This window comes from Ursus arctos, unplaced genomic scaffold, assembly GCF_023065955.2.
Source record: "Ursus arctos isolate Adak ecotype North America unplaced genomic scaffold, UrsArc2.0 scaffold_11, whole genome shotgun sequence".
Taxonomy (NCBI): Eukaryota; Metazoa; Chordata; class Mammalia; order Carnivora; family Ursidae; genus Ursus; species Ursus arctos.
In genome coordinates, this window is record NW_026622775.1 from 69981269 (window position 1) to 70000892 (window position 19624).

The window sequence follows — 19624 nt, forward strand, 5'->3', positions numbered from 1 at the left end:
AAATAACTTTTTTCACAACTCTGGACGTAAGGGCAAACACTGCCTCATTTTACTGAAGGTTTAGCTGAGGTTTAAGAACATTGCTAAGTCAGGATGCTATTTGGAAAACAAAGATCCCAAAATGCATACACAGCTTATTTGAAATTAGGAATCTGGGCTTGTTTTCTGGCTCTTGATGGGGCTGTACTTACATACAATCGCCTTACTCAGGCCTGGCAGGGCCTGGATTCAGACTTGCTGCCTCTCCTGCCGGAACTGATAAAATGCCCTCATGGATACATTTATCCTCTCCAAGGGCCCTGGGTGCTTCCCCTCCCTTCAATTTTCCACTTCTGTTCCCTTGTGAATTCACAGCGCCCCATGGTAGCTCCTTTGGGGAGGAATCAAAAGGCTGGCCTTACATACACGTCCTTTTCTTGTTAGTCCAGCTCCACGTTCAATGCCTCTCTGGCTCCTTTGACTTTTACCAAGGTGGAACTCATGCCTGTCTATTAATGGGATCATATGCAGAGTTATTAAATTACTACAGTAAAAAGTATTTTCATCTTTGGTAAAGACTATAAGTTTTCTGGGATGTCTTTCTTCCTTCTCTGTAAGTAGTGGCCTCTGCCAGAGAAGCCACAGGGGGAGCTGGGACTTGAGCATGCGTTAGTAGTGGGCAGAGTGCCGGGTAGGAGGGTGGGGCAAGGCAGTAGATTCTGAGTGGGAGAGGCAACCCTGCAGCCCCCAAGGCCTATTTAAAACTAAAGAAAGGGCTGAGGAGGTAAGGGAAAGAGGTCTTTCTTTGTTGTGATGAGATTCCTTTACTAGAGACCAGACCAGACATCAAACATCGCCCTGATTTCTGGAATTATTAAATGGGTAAGAGCCAAATATAAGCGACTCTACCAGGAAATAAAGGAAATAAAGACACAGGAAGCCAATAAAGTTATCATTTAATTTTAAGTTTTTTTTTTAAAGATGACTTCCAATTTACAATAAGAAAGTTTTAACAAATTAATTTCTTGATCACAAAAAAGACTTATTAATTTCTGCCAATAAATAACATTTCCACCATTTTCTTTAACCTAACCAAAAGCAAGAAAAAGCAAGTAATCTCTCAGCAATAAGCAAATAATCCATCACTCAGAAAAGCCTTTTAAAAAATGACATCACAAGCTAATCTATGTCTGACCACCTCATTTAGGAAGCAAAACCAGGATCCTTTCTTGGAAAATGCCTGCTAACATTTCCACTGGGAAAAATACTATTGGTCACAGTGCATTGAGAAAGGAAAGAAAGGCGTTCATGATGGCATCTTCGAAAAGGTTCTCTGACTGACCAAAAAACCTGTCTTTATTGCTGCAAATCAAAATCCATGGTAGGCCTCCTTCTTATTACATGCACTTTCAGTTCAACATGCAAAAAACCCCCCATAAAACGTTATTCGGAGACAGCTATGTCAGGAAGTGAAGGGGATCTGGGCAAGAACTTACAGGAAGGCGGTGTGCATGGCTCTACTTTAGAGCTGCTCAGAGGGATGGTCTACATCCATGTCCTTGCTTCTTGATCTTAAGCCACCTTGACTTGTCATGAGGGTGTAGAAGAGGAGAAGATGCATAACCCTGTCTCAGACAAAGGTGTTATTTAGCAAGTCTTGCCAAGGTTGCTGGGGCGTGCGGCCAAGGCCTCCCAGGAGGGAATATCCTTGCCAGTATCATCTTTACCTTTGTGACTGCATAGACGAAGGCAGCTAAGCCTGGCCCCATTCACTCTGGCTGGCGAGACATAGGCAGGACAGGCCATGAGGCTCAGAGTAACACAGGTTCTCTCTTTCACACTCTGGCAACGGCACAAAGCTCTACTGTTAACACAGTTCTCTGTACAACTCAAGAGTAATAACCCTTTTTTTTTCAACTACACAATTTTCTTCCTCTATACACATCTGCTCTTTCTTCTGGCTTTCCTATGTGTTTGATCACAGCAGTGCTGAAGAGGGACTGTGGCAACACAGTGCTTTGGAACTACCTTTCAGGTCACCCGGAACCTCCTCTGGCTCCTGTTGGGGCCCCACTGGCTGCCCTTTACTCCCTCTTATGGCAGACTTCGGGAAAGATGTGGACCAGGTGCCAGGCAAGATGGTATCCATCATTATAACCACAAATGACTTAGGAAATTGGAGCCTCATTACCATAACTGGGGCTTCGGGATTACCTTCCCTCTGAAATGTTTCTGCCTAGGTATGAAAAGCTGAATAATGTTCTGAAAAAAACATGGGTTCCATTGTTACTATAACAACTATAATAAATATTGGAGATTCTAGAATGATATCTTAATAAGTCTTTATGGGTTCAGAAATAATTTTCAATATAAAAACTGGAGGGAAAAACCTGATAATTAATACAAAGAAAAACTATAAATTAGTCAATCTGGGGCAAGCTCTTCCTAAACCTAAACTGTTTAACTTAGACAGTTAATTCTCAAGAGCTTGAATTTTATTTATAGATAAATAAGGTCAAAAATTCTGGAGATCAGCTACAATATTTACATAAAACAAGGGTGGAGGGAAGTGATTTCAGCCTTACACCTTCTGAGAGGCTGGAGACTCTTGAGTAATGACCACGTAAGCCCAGCTGCATGTCACATAAGCATGTTTTATAATATTTTTCTTACGAAGAGCAGCTGCCTCAAACTTTGTGTTTTAAAATTACTTAGAAGAGGATCTATGTGACAAAGACAAGGCTGAAAAGCCCCAAAGTTATCTAATTTTAGAAATCTCACCCTTGCTCCCAAATGACATTAAATAATAATATTTTTTTAAAAAGATTTTATTTATTTATTTGACAGAGACAGCCAGTGAGAGAGGGAACACAAGCAAGGGGAGTGGGAGAGGAAGAAGCAAGCTCATAGCGGAGGAGCCTGATGTGGGGCTCGATCTCATAACAACGGGATCACGCCCTGAGCCGAAGGCAGACGCTTAACGACTGAGCCACCCAGGCGCCCCTAAATAATAATATTCTGTTGGCAAAACAAACAAAAGGATTTTTCTTTTCCTATTTTGAACAGTGTCAGGAAGTCATACCTAAGTTATTAGGAGAAGAAACCAAATCTCTGCTATTGACAGAAACTTGCTTCACTGAACCACAACCATCTGTGTAGGAAGAGAAAAGGCAATGTAAATATAGATTGAAGGATATGAGAAATACTGATATTCCTGGAAAGTCTGATTCTCCTATCCCTAGACAAGGGGCCAGATCAAGCCCATCAGAGTGTGATATGCAATTTTCACTTTGTCAGTCAGTATCCAGTCACAAAAAGCCAACAAATCAGCAATTGTCTGTCCCATAACCAAGTGTTTGCCTTGAGGTTTTAAAGAAAACTGAGGCTGCTTTTATTTAGCATTCCATTAAACACACACACACCCCCTTGGCTTCCTGGGTTGTTTTTGCTCTAAATATTCAGGACACACAGATTTAAAAAGGATGTATGTTTTAAGCTTGTGTTAATGAGTTTTCAAATTTTTACTTAAAAAAAGTCATCTGATCAATTTGAAATTTCATATGATGTAGATGTAAAACAAAATTAGAAAAACTGGTTCTTGGGAAGTGTCATTTTTTTAAGTGATATTTCAGTAAAGTATACAAAAGGGTCCTCCAACATGTGTGGGGAACTGATGTGAGAAGTGTTTTTCTCCCCCCAGATGAGAGGAGTTGAAGAAAATAAGGTCCCTATGGACCTTAAAGTGAAGGAGAACAAGATAAAAGTATTTTTAGTATCTTTAAAACATGCGGGGGAAGATTTAATAACACAGAAGAGGCTTTGAAAATGGGGATATTGCAGAGCTCTGACAGCAATTAAAGTATTTGAAATGATGGCCTTAGGCAAACCTGGAACAGGAAACCAGCCATCCCAGGAGCTACTGCTTAGATTAAAATATTCGAAAATATGTTAAAAACCCTCTAATGAAGTCTAATGTGAAGAACAAGTACTGTTATCACAATACGTATATTCATATATGGATACATCCATATATATACATATACATATGTACATATGTATATGTCCCCAAAGCTCATGCCTTCTAAACCGTCTTGAGTCATAGGTGCAAATACAGATGACGGTATAGATTGACCGTCTCACCTTCAGAAGCTACCTGTATCACATGGAGACACATTTATACACAACTTTCTAAACTATTGAAACACACACCCCAACTTTCTATAGAACATAAGAAATACCTATACCTTCAGAATTCAACAGAATTTGAATTTTCAAACCTAACTTCCTTGTTGCTTTATTGTAAACTCACTCTGATTTTCTTGAATCATGACTTCTTACCTCTCTGGCTGATCCCCCCACAGCTCACAGGGTACCTGTAAAATACATCCTTTTTTTTTTTTTTTTTTTTTGTATAGTTGACACACGTTACATTTCAGATGTACAACTTAGTGATTTGACAAGTTTATACATCATGCTATGTTTACCACAAGTGTAGCTACCATCTGTCCCCTTACATCCCTACTATGGTATCATTGACTGTATTTCTTACATTGTGCCTTTTATACTCACAACTTACTCATTCATAACTGGAGGCCAGGATCTCCCTCTCGCCTTCACCCATTTTGCCCATCCCCTCTCCACCGTGGCAACCCTCAGTTTCTTCTCTGTATTTATAGGTCTTTTGCCAAGCCTCTGTCAAGGAAATTTGTTTTACTGTACAACTTGTTTTTGAAAAGATAATTAAGACATTCCTAAATAATAATCCTTTTTACTAGAACAGCATCTGTGCTTGTAAAGATTTTCAGTAACTATTTCACTACTTGCCTGATGACTGAAGCCCTTAAGAGTGGTTCTTTTTTTTTTTTTTTTAAAGATTTTATTTATTTATTCGACAGAGTGAGAGAGAGAAAGCCAGCGAGAGAGGGAACACAAAGCAGGGGGAGTGGGAGAGGAAGAAGCAGGCTCACAGCGGAGGAGCCTGACGTGGGGCTCGATCCCACAACGCCGGGATCACGCCCCGAGCCGAAGGCAGACACCCAACCGCTGTGCCACCCAGGCGCCCCAAGAGTGGTTTCTACCTGCAGATTATGTATGTATAACAGCCTCAGCTAGGAGAAAAGGAGAAAGAGATGGAGACTCATCCATCAAATCTGTCATGTCGACTGATCTTCATTTTAGGTGAGATTTCCAAAACAGTGGTCCTTTCTAGAGTGGGACTGGGGGAGGGTGGAGTGTGAGGAAATCCAGGTGAAGAATTCCCTCTTTGAGTATAAAAAAATCATCGGTAAAGATAACTACTCAAGACTTTGTTTCCCTCCTTTCATAGGTTTTACTCATAACCCAGTAAGAGGTCTTTTATCTCCTTCCCCCATATTCTTCCTATCGTTTTTACTGACAAAGTAATCCATGCCACCAGATTCCAAGCCCCAAAATGCTTTGATCTCTGTCATAAATTGGGAACTGTTAGCAAAAGGTATAGGAAAACAGAGATAGATGGGCTAAATCCTCATTCTTCTAGTAAAATTATGTGGGGTATTGGGGGTTTCTTGTTTTTTCTGAAAAAGGTTTCTGGTGTCCTTAAAGCTTACAACATAAAGTAGTACTGTCAAGAGATACTTGCTTCAATGCTGGACTCCTACATCCCAAATGATATTAAGAATTCCGTAAATAAGCACTTTGGTGTAGTATTGCCCAGACATGCACATTCACTACAAAGTTGACCAATGAGTATTATGACATGGCACCTGTCACCAGACTAAACCAAAAACGGGAGCCCAAGGATCACCGAAATTTCTTTCCCTCACTGGTTGTTACTTGAAAAACTAAGAGAAGACTATTCAAACACTGTACCTGAACGCTTGTTTTCATGTTCCAAAATATGCTGACGGAGACTGACACAGAGTCCAGCCCAATGAGTGCTTAAAGATGGAGAAACACCCCAGTAATTGATACAGAAAATAGGAAATCCTCATCATCCAATGCCCTTTAGCAAGACTTCCAATTCATAAGGGAATCATTCTACCCTAGTCAGTTTCCATTACCCCAGTTGGTTTTTAAAACACTGACACAGAAAAACAGAAGGACAAAGGGGAGAACAGACACAATAGCTGATGCAGTCACACAGAAGGACATAAACACCTCTTACTGTTGAAAGCTCTATGGAGGGCATTTATAAAATATTTAGAAATGTAGCTTCCCTTGCAGTTGGGTAAATCACCTGGGCTTCAAAAATGAAAGCAAAAGGATCTGGGAACAGTTGAGAAACCTCCAAAGTTCTAAGGGAAGTTTAAATCAATCATGCCCATGGTTGGAAGAAGAAATTTTGAGTAATTCTAAGAAAATCCCTCACTGCTTTTTATTTTATCTTACTAGAATGTATTCAGAGAGAACTGAGAGTCCAAAAGTAGGTTATATGGAAAACATTCTCCTTGGCCCTCAAATCACCAGGTTTGGGTTATTCATTTAGAAGTTCTACACTAATCAAGTTTTCCATTAAAAGTTTTAGCCACTGAAATCTGAGCAATCTTCTTCAATGGCACCCTGTAGGAAGGGAAAAGAAAAACACCCTCTTAAGTTTGAAAAACTATTATTAGTCTGAAATGAAAGCTATCGCCTTCCAAAAGAACAGAAGAAAAGGCTGGCTAGTTCAAGTCAGAAACCCAGGGTGGAGGTTTCCAAGGCCCTTTTATTAGGGGAAGGTCCCCTTTGTAGCACAAGACTTCACATATTTATCAGACAATCAGATCAGTTCTTAAAAATTAGGAAAAAAAAGGGAAAAACAAAACAGATGCACTTTTTATATATATTAAACATAAATTAAAAACAATTTATAAAATGGTCACCTTTCTTACAGCATAAATGCAGACTGAATTATGAATGCACCTCCAGGTTTAAGTTGTTAAAGTTGTTTGTGTTTTGTTTTCCAATAATAAATAAATAAAATTTGTTCTTAAGTTTTGGATCCACCTGTGCCACAGCAGGGCTCTGCGTCATTACTGGCTCTTCTCCCCCTGTCGTTCCTGTGCGCAGCGTTGGGTTGTGGAGGGGCAACCAATTTCACTGGCCCATCGGGGTACTGGCTGTCTTTTCGGGGTGGCATCCGTTCGTTAATTCGGTCCAGACCTCGGGCTTCTTCAAAACTCCGGATCCTGTGCTGAAGCGAAAACCCTCTGATGGCTATGGGAAAACAGGAAAGGGAAGAGCCTGATTAGACAGCAATGCAACAAGCTTCAAGTTTTTTAGCATACAGCAACCTCCTAGAGAAAACCATAGAAGGGTTGGAGCACATGTCTGGTGAAGGTAACGGGCAATATTTGACTTGGATCAGCCTTGTCTGAAGCTACTGCTTCCTTAAGGCTCATAGGGCAGTTGAAACTGTGAAAGCGATTTTCACAGAAGCTCAATTAATCATGGCATAAGTATACCTGACAAATCGCTAACAAGTTCATTTTTAACCTCAATACATTTGAGAAAGGGTTTCTTATGGGCCTGAAATATGCTTAATGTAAGAGAAAAGGCAACACTAGAATAATAAAACAAGTTAAACAGAGTAGTTAACTATAGCACGAACACCATATTGACCATAAAAAAAGTAATAAAAGAGCTCATCTTTTTGTCTAGAAGGACAGCTTTTTCTCGTGCACAACCAGGAGCTGAATGTAAGTTAAAAGGCATCTGAAAAACAGCTTCTGGATATCTTCCTTCTAACTGAACTTCAGTAGCACTAAGGAAAGGCATTCCCATTTTGAACCACCTTACTTAACAAAACAACTGAATAAATAACACAAGTTTATCAATTCCAATGATTTTCATTGTCAGATTCATAGATGATCTGTTACTTCAAATTTGTTTTCATAGAAACAGAGATAATTTAGCTTGACTGCCTTAGGGCAACCTCAGAAATGAGTCAAACTAAATCCTTGCCTACTTTTGCCTCTGCTCTTGATATCCTTTAGAATCATTAGATAAAGAGGCTGACCTGTTTGAGTCTCTAGTAATCACACAGAAGTCACTTCTATATGGAAGGGCTACAGGATTAAACTACCTGATTCCTCATGACCAGTTGCTTAAGCTTCAACCATTGCATTAAAACTGAGAGAGCCCAGAGAGGACTTCAGCTGTGGAGAGGGTCATTTAAATTAACACAAATATAGGACACAAAGGAAACACTTTGTGAGCATGCCTAGAAATATTTATTCCTTTCCTCACTGTTACAGTTCTGGTGACGCAATAATAGAAGATTTCAAATGTTGACATAGCTCTTTAAAACTAGTAGACAGACACATGATCACATCTATCATAGGAATATGGCCATACCTTCCCGGGCCTCTACCGCTTCTACTGTGGCTGTAAGAGGCAGGAGCAGTGGCATGCAAAAATGAAGACAGAAAAAGAGTGAGTAAACCAACAGCATTGCTGCCAGCACAGACAACCCAGGCTCCCACCTCAGCCTATTCCCATCCATAATAAAAGTCAACTAGTTCGAGAAGCGAGGATTACTGCAAAACACTAAATTGGGGGGAAATGTGAGGTGGTGAGGGTTTCTAATACTTTTAACATTTCAGGTGGCATGGGAACCTTTTTAGCTAATAGCATCTATAGCTAAGACAATGGGTCAGTCAAGCTGACTATAAGAAACCAAGAGTTATGTTGCTTTCCTCATTTTTAAATAGCCAGCTGCTAATTTACGTTTTGACATTCACATATCAAAATAACTTGAGTCAAATAATTTAACATTACAACTGTTCTTTAGTTTCTAACAGCTCAGATGGTATTACATGAGCTGTTGCTGGGTCCTATTCAAAACAGTTATTTAAAACTACTTCTTACTGCTCTTAAGCAATTTATGTGGGGTCCAACTGTCCTTTTTAAATTACTTAATTAAAAAAGAATGGGCTTTGAATAACAGACTAGCATTTGGAAGGAGAGAAACATGGGTTTTAAGTGAGTGGTTATTTCTTGTCCAGGGGTGGAGTACTAAACTGGCAAAGACATAAAACTACTCAATACTGGATACAAATTCCTGTACCATCTGGGATTAGAGATCTAGGAGAAGCTGCCATTTCCAAACCATACAGCTTCCATTCACTGTGCAGGAGAGCAGGCCAATTACTAAGAGGGACTTCTCCTTCAGTGATGGAAAAGGAAGTAATTTAAAAATTACTGCCAACAAGTAAACATCCTTGCATCATCTTTTTAAAGCCTAACACATGAAAAGGTTACAGGCTGCAGCAAGAAAGATCTTATTAGAAGAACCTTCTCAGTTCCTCCATCCCAATTTTTACAAGAAGTCAGGGAAAAATAATGCTGTTCCTGAGGTTTTGTGTATCAATGAGAGGAGAAACTGGAAGAACTGACAGTTAAGTTCCTATCACAGTGTGAAAAATGGAAACTTGGAATCAACTTATCAGTGCTTAAGTTTGTCAACCATATGTAGGCCTGTGGTAAAGCAATGTCACACCCTCTCTAATCTCCTCAAATAGAATAAACATTCACAAGAAAACAACAGTACCTTTAAACAGTACATCACCGCTGCTGTTACAAAGTTGAAGAACAAAGCATAGGCTGAAATTGTATACAGATTGTTGGTCTAATTAGAGTTTACGTGGTAAAATGTGGACTAGTATTACACTGTTTAGGGTCCTTCTAGAATTTATTTTTTGCACCGGGTATTAAGATACCAGCCTGCATTAAGGGGCATTATAAGAAACAGTCACAAAAAACTGAGAAACTGGTTTATTTATTTATATTTAATTTATATATATATTTATTTTTATTTTACTATGTTTCCTTACTGAAATATAATTCACATGCCATAAAATTCACTTGTTTAAAGTGTACGATTCAGTGATTTAATATATTTAGAGTTGTACAACCATCACAATCTATGGTTAGAACATTTTCATCACCCCAAAAAGAATGCTGTTTACCTCCATCCCTTTCCCTTAATTCTAGAGCCAACCAATAATCAACTTTCTGTCTCTACACATTTGCCTGTTCTGGACGTTTCATATAAATGGAATTGCACAGTATGTGATTTCAGTGACTGGCTTCTTTCACTCAGCATGTTTGTTTGTTTGTTTGTTTGTTTTTTAAAGATTTTACAGCCAGTGAGAGAGGGAACATAAGCAGGGGGAGTGGGAGAGGAAGAAGCAGGCTCCTAGCACAGAAGCCTGATGTGGGGCTCGATCCAGAACGCTGAGATCACGCCCTGAGCCAACAGCAGATGCTTAACGACTCCGCCACCCAGGCCCCCACTCAGCATGTTTTTAAGGTTTAGTCACACTGAAGCAGGTACCGGCACTTCATTCCTTTTTATGCCTGAATAGTATGGTACTGTGTGAAGAGCTACCTCATCAGGTGATGGACGCCTGAGCCATTCCCACTTCTTGGCTCTAACGAAAAATGCTGCTGTGAATATCTGCGTACAAGTCTTTGTGTGGATACACTCTCATTTTTCTGGGGTATATAGCTACAAGCAGAACAGCTGGTCGTAAGGTCAACTGCACGTTTAATCACCTAAGGAACAGCCGGACTGGCTTCCGAAGTACTGCACCGTTTCACACTTCCACCAGCAGGGTAGGAGGGGCCAACTTCTCCATATTCTCAACAACACTTGCTACTCCCTGTCTTTGTGATCACAGCCATCCTAGTGGGTGTGAAGTGCTATCTCATCGTGGTTTGGATCTGTATTTCCTTAACATCTAATGATATAGAGCAACTTTTCCCATGCTTATTGGCCACTCGTATGTCTTTGGAAAAATGTCTATTCAACTTTTTTACCCATTTTTTAATTGGGTTGTCTTTTTATTATTCAATTATAAGAGTTCTTTCTATTTTCTAGATACCAGTTCCTTATCAAACCTATGACTTGTAAATATTTCCACCCATCCTATGGGTTGGGTTGTCTTTTCACTTTCTTGATGATGGTTCCATTTGCAGCACAAATGTTAATTTTGATGTAGTCCAATTTATAACAGATTTGTTTTTTATTTTATGGTCTTTGTGAATCTCATTCAGTTCTTGGCATTCCTCTTCATTTCGGTACTAGGAAGCTTGGGAGTAAAATTTGTGGCTGTCTATTGGCTTTTTGTTTGTTTTCCTTTGTGCTCCAAATTTCAAGCATATTTATTTTATTCACTGTGTTATATGTATACTGTAACTTATTCAAATCCCTCTTGGAACAAGGTAAGGCATAAATGAATATATGCTATAAGGCCATATGGGATATTGTTGGTTGAAAGCTCTCCAAGCAAAGTTACAGGAACAATAAAAGGTCTTTTTTAGCTAATGCTCCCGTTTGCCAATGAACCTGTAGAACTGAGACTCTGATGGAAAACGACAAATAAACTCAGTTTCTGTCAATCAAGGAGAGACATAAGAAGCTCTAAAAAGCTAGCTCCAACTTTAGTGTTGTTCTTACGCATTCCTGAAGACGTCTATCACTTTCAAAAGTATCGATAAAAAATCCTATTTGATTAAAACACTCTTATTCCAATTAGGAATGAAGAGAAACTATAATACATACTTGGGACTGAGAACAAAAGGCAGACCGAAAGACTATGAACAAACAACTCCCCAAGTAGCACATCCATACAGTTCTCGTCTTTATTCATCCCAGACCTGCTCTCGAGGTCCAGACTGAAGCAACAACTTTGGGGCGCCTGCGTGGCTCCGAGGGTTGAGCGTCTGCCTTCAGCTCAGGTCATGATCCCAGCGTCCTGGGATCAAGCCCTGCATCGGACTCCCTGCTCATGGGAGGGAGCTTCTCCCTCTGCTTCTCCCTCTCCCCCTGCCCTGCTCCTGCTCTCTCATTCACTCTCTCTCCCTATCTTAAATAAACTTAAAAAAAAAGAGAAAGAAAGAAAGAAACAAACAAACAAACAACGACAACAACTTTGTGGATCAGCAAGTTTCCAAAACTTTTCAAGTACGGATATAGAAGACATTCCCTTTTTCCTCACCCATGGGGTTTCCTACTAATTCCAACCTGCCTTGTCAGAAGTGCTCTCAGAGTAGCTCACGTTACCAAACAAAGTAATGGTGGGAAGTATTTTGCTTACAAGAAACTGTACATTTTTTTGAGAGAAAAATAATTCAACCTGAAATGGTTTACTAATCCTTTCCATGAAACTAAAAAAGTTAAGAAAATTAGTTACGTAATTCCAAGGAGAAAATGTTCATTCCCCTTCTAAATAGTTAAACTCTAATATTCCAAGATTTAATCTGAAAGAGAAGGAGGAATCCAATCCTATAAGAAGGGGGGGAAAGGCTTGTTCCTATTAATCAATATCAGTAGACTTACCACAAAAAGCAAAGGATTCCTATAAATAACGGGATGACAAGAAAAAAGAAAACCTTAAATAGAAACAATTTAATAAACAAGAGGGAAAAAGCAGTGAACTCTAGTTTAAGTTGCCAATGCTTCAACTGCAGTTTTTGTGCCTAGAATCAGTCATCTTGCTTGACCAGATCTACGTCTATTCTGACAAACATCAAACTTTTCATTCCAGGCTTCCATAAAGTCCTCTCCTTACAAGCCAGCGTCTATGTGCCTTTTAGAACTGACACCCTGACTGGAGAGGTGACTGTGGCACTGGAGTAGGATATGGCTCGCAGGCAGAGGCAAACAGCCTCTCTGAGAAATTCTAACACCCCAAAATAAAACAGGCATAAGTGGGATGCCTGGGTGGCTCAGTTAAGCATCCACCTCTTGATTTCAGCTCGGGTAATGATCTCAGGGTTGTGAAATCAAGCCCCTCGTGGGCTCTGTGCTCAGCGGGAAGTCTGCTTGCGATTCTCTCTCTCCCTTGACCCTCAGTCGAGCGCTCTCTTGCTAAAATAAGTAAATCTTAAAAAAAAAAACCATACATAAGTGAGACCTATCATGTGCACAGCTCTATATGTTCTTGTGTGTGAATACACTTGTGTTACTACCCAGATAGTGATACAGAACATCGCCACTACTCCAGAAGTCCCCTCTGCTCCTCCTGGGTCAATATCCTCCCACCAGAGGAAGTGCCATTCTGACTTCTGGCTAGTTTGCCTATTCTTTTTTTTTTTTTTTTTTTAAGATTTTATTTATTTATTTGACAGAGAGAGACAGCCAGCGAGAGAGGGAACACAAGCAGGGGGAGTGGGAGAGGAAGAAGCAGGCTCCCAGAAGAGGAGCCCGATGTGGGGCTCGATCCCAGAACGCTGGGATCACGCCCTGAGCCGAAGGCAGGCGCTTAACGAGTGAGCCACCCAGGCGCCCCTAGTTTGCCTATTCTTGAACATCCTATAAATCAGAGAGTCTGTGATCTTTTGTGCCTAGCTTTCTTAGTTTACCATAATATTTGTGAGATTCAATCATGTTTTTGCATGTCTTCGTAATGTTATTTTTCCATTGCTGTGTTGTATTCCAGTGTATAAACAGAACACATTTATCTATTCTACTATTGATGAACCTTTGGGTTCTTTCCTGTTTTGGGCTATATGAATAAAGCTATGGTAAACATTCTTATGCAAATCCTTTGATGGACATATGCACTTATTTCTCTTTGATATACCAGGTCTGGGATTGCTGGCTTATGGGGGAGATACATGTTTTGCTTTACTGCCCAAGAGTTTTCCAAAGTGGTTGAACCAATTTACATGCCCACCAGCAATGTATCTAGTTCTATTCTCCACAAATTCACCAACACTTAGTATTGTTAGACTTTAATTTTAGCCATTCTGGTGAATATGTAGTGGAATCTCACTGTGGTTTTAATATATTAAGCATCTTTTCATATGCTCATTGGCCATTTTGATACTGTCTTTTGTGAGTGCCTGTTAAAGTCTTTTGACCATTAAAAAAATTGGTTGTTTGTGTTTTTCTTATTGAGTTTGTAGTTCTTTATAGATTCTAAATTTAAGCCCTTTGTCAGACATATCTATTGCAAAAAATCTTCTCAGTTAATGGCTTGCCTTTTCCCTTTCCTAAGTATGTATTTTTGTGAACAGAAATTCTTAGTTTTAATGAAATTTAATTAATTGATTTTTTTTCTTTTAAGGTTAGTACTTTTTGTGTCCTAGCTAAGGACTCTATCTACTCCAATACTCTCCATACTTTTTTTGGTAAGTTTTATTTTTTCTTTTACATTTAAGTTATAATAATTTTGAATTAATTTTTGTATATAGAGAGAAGAGTTAAGATTCACTTTTCCCCCATACGGATATCCAATTGCTCTAGTATCATTTATTGAAAGAAGGCCTAATTTTAAATTTTATGTTGACTGCTGGGTAATGGGAGCACACCTTCCATGAAAGGAGTATTTCTCATACTCACCTGTCTCAATGGTCTGTTTTCCTCCTGAGAGGACACCTAGAGGGAGTGTCCCTGTTGGAGTCAGGCCCTTGAGAGTCAGCACACTCTCACTCTCTTCCCTGCAAAGGAAGGTGAAAGCCCTACATTAATGCCAGGGTGTCTACTGCGCAGCAGTTCAGTTCAAAGATACTGGAAGGGAAGTTAAGAAAAGATGCAGAGATGGAGGAAAGGTTCTCCTTCTTCCTAACCCTTCCCTGACCCAAAGAAAGATGTTTTCTGTAAGTATTACAATTTTAAACAACCAGCAGGTTCTTGTTTTTCAATTAGAGGTACTTAATAGCCAGGTACTGTTCTAATTCTTCCATTATATCATCCCATTTAATCCTCCTAATAACTGTATAAGGCAGGTCTTGTTATTACTGCACTTTTATTGACAAGAAAACTGAGGCTCAAAATCATACAGCTAAGAAGAGGTCGAGCCAGGATGTGAACGCAGGCAATGTGGCTCCAGAATCCACACTAAATCACTCCATTCACTATATCTAAACTTGTACCAAATGAATGTTTGTCAAAACATTTCTAGTCACTTTAACATATAGGTCAGATTCAATGTGCACTCAGCTCTGACTCTGAAGACCTATCCAATCATACCGAACTCCAATTCTAAAAAAAACTGTTCTAAAATCAACTTCTAATTTTCTCTCCAAGTGCTGATTCCATACTGTAATGACAGATTTATCCTTACCGCAGAATTGAAAAGACTCGTGCCATCTTCCCAATGGCTCTGATCTTATTCTTGATGATTTCCTTTCGAACTGTAGTGCCTCCTTCAGGAATACAAAGACTCAGTGAGTTAAAAGAATGTGTTAACAGGTTAGTTGTTAAAAATGCAGGATGAAGTATTTTTCTAAGTTAAAGAAACTGTTGTTTTAAAAAAAGAAATCAAGGCCTAAGTTTGTTTAGACAAACAAAAATCCCAGGAAGTTCTAAGGAGCAAGAGAAAAAAACACCCAGAAAAGGGGAAAAACAAGATGAAAAAAATGGAGGGGGTCACAACAAAGACAGACTGGACGGACCTACAAGAGGTGGGAACTTATTTGTGGTTCTGAAATACAGAGCACAGTGAAGAATGAAACATACACGTGCCAACAAAGACAGTCGCTACAGCAAAAATCTCTTCTGAGAATGCTGTGGGCCACCTCAGGATGCGGGGTTTGGCTTGCCAACTGGCAAGTGATGATTCACGCAGCTGTCTTCTGCAGGCAAACACAACACAGAGCTAGCTCTCCTCAACTTAGTGAGGGCTGCTTTCATTCTATAATCCTCACTCACTCACACACTGGTGAGTTATTTCCTACCACAGACAACTGTGCAATATAAATTATGATGGTAGGGAAGGTCTTTATAAAGCAACACCAAAAAAGTTACCACAACACTGTATGGCCTTTTCTCATCTAAGATTCAGGGAACAGCTCACACATGAGAAGCTAAGGTCCAGGCATGCACCAGGTGACCGCACTCAAAAGTCAGAAAGAGAAACGTGGCCTCTCCTTCCTCACCCCTCCAGCTCTCGATATCCTGCAGAATTATATGGCAGGTGCAAAGAAAACATTTATACTAAGACAGAAAGGGAGGATGGAGAGCCTGTCTGAAATCACTCAACTGCAACTAAAAAGGTCTAATAAAATTAATAGGTTGTGGTGGGACAGACAGCGAGTATTAAGCTCTTAGCACATTTTAGTCGGATACCTTTCCGATAGCTTGAAATGTAGTGATCTTCAGCAAGAAGAGACACCAAGAAACAAGGAGATGAAAATAGAAATATGGGAAGAGAAATTTAAGTTGACATGAAAGAGAGAAAAAAAATCAAAGTGAAATGCAATGAGAGAAGCAGGCTACTATCTTTATCAGCTCAGAAGAGGCATCCTTGGTAGCATGACAGAGTATTAAATTATAGATTTCCTGTAAGCAGTTTTCCCATTTCTTAAAAGTTTATAGTTTTACATTAATTTACACCTATTGTCATCCAAAATACCCTATCCCCACAAGTCATGCAAATAAAATCGGACAAAGAAAAAGATATTTGGGAAACAAATGACTTGAAAACAGGGAACAAAAACCAAAGGGCAAAATAAACAGCCTACAAATCTCTTACTAAAGCCATGTATTTATGTTGAATGGAGTCACTATCTTCCTGTTTCTTTTTGGAGATATTATAGGCTTTCCGTTTTTCAGTTTTATATTTTCTTCAGAATCTCAAGTTCATTCACATTGCTTTTTGCTGTCTGTGTTGTTCTCTTCAAGACTTCCTGAGCTGGCTGGTAATCCTTGGTGTCTGCTTGTGACTGAGAATGGGGGCCGAAAAGTTGCTGGGTGGACTGCTGACTGGCAGTTTTACAGGTAGTGATCAGGGTGGGCCTTTGTGAGGGAGTTCTCTGTATCAAGATTGCGGATGCACATGGCCACTCAATTCACCTGTTTTGGGCAAGGTATTGATGCCCTCAGTTGTATACCTAAGCAGAAATTCTTTTGGCTTACCCTTTTTTTGGGGGATTAGCCTCCAGAGCTGGAGAAGAGGCAGTTGCCCAGTGGCAACCAGGACTGTAACTGCTTTTCAAACAGCTTCCACCTAGTCTTATATTAGCTCAGTGACCATGTCCCCCCTCCCCCCGACCCACCCACAGTCCCCAATTCTAGAAACTGCCACTACCAATTCCTTTGCTTTTTGAGAATTCTGTGCTGGAACTCAGCATTCCCCATTACTTTAACTTTCTTGAATCAGCCAAGTGAGGAAGATTAATTCGTTTTCCAGCTTCTAAAAATTCCTGCAAAAATCTCCACGTTTTGTAGGTTTGTAACTTCTAAACTTTTTTATTGTCAAGTATGAGAAACATAAAGTACACAAATGTATAATGCCTCTCTCTTCCCAAAGAAAATCTTGACCTTTATTGAAATCACTCTCCTGCTGTTCTTCATAGTTTTACCATGTAAGCAGGTGTGGATCCACAAGCACTATGGTTTTGTTTTTGAACTTTACGTAACTGGAACAATCAAATACGTATTTTTGTGCCTGGTTTCTTTTGCTCAACATTATGTATGTAAGACTGATCTGTGTTTTGCCTGTTGTAGTTCACTGTCATTACTGCATACAATTCCACTACATATGCCACAATTCATCCTTTTTACTGTCAGTGGTCATTGGTCTGATTCCAATTTTTGGCTATTGTGAATTTGACTGCTATGACTATTCCTATGCATTTTTCTTTGCTGCTATTTCCGTGAACTATATTCCTAGAGTTAGAATGCTCAGTTATTATGTAGATGTTCAACTCTGAACAGCAGCTTGGCGTTATCTACTCACGTGGACGTGCTACTTTACACTTCAGTGTAGGAATACTCCTGTTGCTACACATCCAGGCCAGCACGTGTGTTCTTGTTAATGTATCTTTCATTTTAGCCAATCTGGTGGGTGTACAGAATCATCCATTGTGGTTTTAATTTGCATTTTTACAATTACTAATGTGAATGAATATCTTGTCGTATCTTTACAGGCCATTTGGATACTCTCTTTCGTGAGGTGCTTGTGCAAGTCTCATCTAACTGGCCTGCAGTTCTTCATCTGTTCTGCAAGTGAGCCCTTTGTGGATTGTGTTGCAGATACGCTCTCCCACTTGGCACCTTGTCTTTTCCCACTCTTAACAGGTCTCTTGGTAAACACAAGTTCTTATTTTAACATAGTCTAATTAATTAATAGTTTCCTGTATGGAAGTGCTTTTTGTGTCCTAAGAAATTGTTCTCTACCCCAAGGTCATGAAGATATTCTATATTATAAATCCTAGAAGCTTTATACTGTTTTACCTTTCATATTTGAGTGTATTAATCCATCTGGAAATTACGTTGGGGTTTGAAATATGATATGGGTCAGGTTTAATTTTTTCTCAGATATTCCCAAATCACTTATTATCATCATTTTCTTACTACTCCTGGCAGCACCACCTCTGATGTAAATCAAGTGTCCACACACATTGTGATGTTTCGGGATTCTCTGTTCTGTTTCAGTGCTCATCTGTTCTTGCACTAATAATTCTAATTACTCTAGCTTTAGAGTAAATCTTGATATAAAAAACAAGTCCTCCCACCCTGTTTCAAGACTTAAGCTATTTCCATACTAATTTTGGTACCTACCCATAGCATTTTCATACAAATTTTAGAATCTATCCTCAGCATTTCCACATGAATTTTAGAATTGAATGGGCTGTTAATACTTGACTTTGCACTGAAACCATAGATCAATTTAGGAATGAATGAGATCTTTACAATATGGAGTTTTCCAAAAATCAATGAACATTTTATTTCTTTCCATTTATTCAGACCTCCTTTAATTTCTCTAATAATGTTTTACAGTTTGTTGCTTAGCGGTACCACACACTTGTCAGATTTATTGTTAGGGAGGACATTGTAAATGGCATCTTTCTTAAGGTTTCATTTTGTTTGTTGCTGGTAATAGAAATGCAAATGATTTTTGCTTATTGACTTTGTATCCAGCAGCTCAGCTACATGCACGTGTTGATTTTAACAATCTATAGATTCTTTTAAATTTATAAATAATGATAGTTGTGCTTCTCTCTTTCCAATCTTCATACCCTATGTTGCTCTTTTCCTGCCTTATTGTATTGGGTGCAACTTCTAATACGATATTGTACAGAGGTATTGATAACTGGTGTTCTTGTCTGTTCCCAATCACTAAGGAGAGCTTTCAACATTTTGCCATATGATGTTTGCAACAGGCTTTTATAGCTGTGTTTGTTAGATTAAAGAATTCCTTTCTAAGCTGAGTTTAAGGGATCTATTGCAAAAGAAGGATGAATTCTACCTAATGCTGCTTCTACATCTACTAAGATATGCTCCTTCTCCTTTTTAATAAATGCAGTGAATTATACTGTTTTAAATAAAATTTTATTTTAGAATAGTTTTAGATGTTCAGCAAAGTTGTGAAGACACTATAGAGTTCACATACATCCCTCACCCAGCTTCTGCTTTTATTAAATCTCTTGGGGCGCCTGGGTGGCTCAGTCGTTAAGCGGCTGCCTTCAGTTCAGGTCATGATCCCAGGGTCCTGGGATTGATCGGGGAGCCTGCTTCTCCCTCTGCCTACTGCTTCTCCTACTTATGCTCTCACTATCTCCGTCAAATAAGTAAATAAAATCTTAAAAAAAAATCTTGGGGCGCCTGGGTGGCACAGCGGTTAAGCGTCTGCCTTCGGCTCAGGGCGTGATCCCGGCTTTATGGGATCGAGCCCCACATCAGGCTCCTCTGCTATGAGCCTGCTTCTTCCTCTCCCACTCCCCCTGCTTG

The 19624-nt window shown here is 39.4% G+C and overlaps 1 protein-coding gene across 4 annotated transcripts in view; it reads right to left on the reverse strand.

Annotated features, from left to right (window-relative positions):
• Positions 1–6624: 6624 nt before the first annotated feature.
• PPP3CC (protein phosphatase 3 catalytic subunit gamma) overlaps positions 6625–19624 on the reverse strand; it is a 99568-nt gene continuing 86568 nt past the window's right edge. Inside the window, exons 11-15 of one of the 4 annotated variants that reach the window (XM_044391149.3) lie at positions 16019–16045; positions 15015–15096; positions 14291–14388; positions 8296–8325; positions 6625–7155 (exon numbers count right to left, since the gene is read on the reverse strand). In XM_044391149.3, coding sequence (XP_044247084.1) covers positions 6929–7155; positions 8296–8325; positions 14291–14388; positions 15015–15096; positions 16019–16045 — 464 coding nt within the window. In that variant the 3' untranslated portion in view covers positions 6625–6928. The remainder of the gene's footprint in view (positions 7156–8295; positions 8326–14290; positions 14389–15014; positions 15097–16018; positions 16046–19624) is intronic. The other 3 variants (XM_026519030.4, XM_057310217.1, XM_057310218.1) reach the window with 3 other exon arrangements.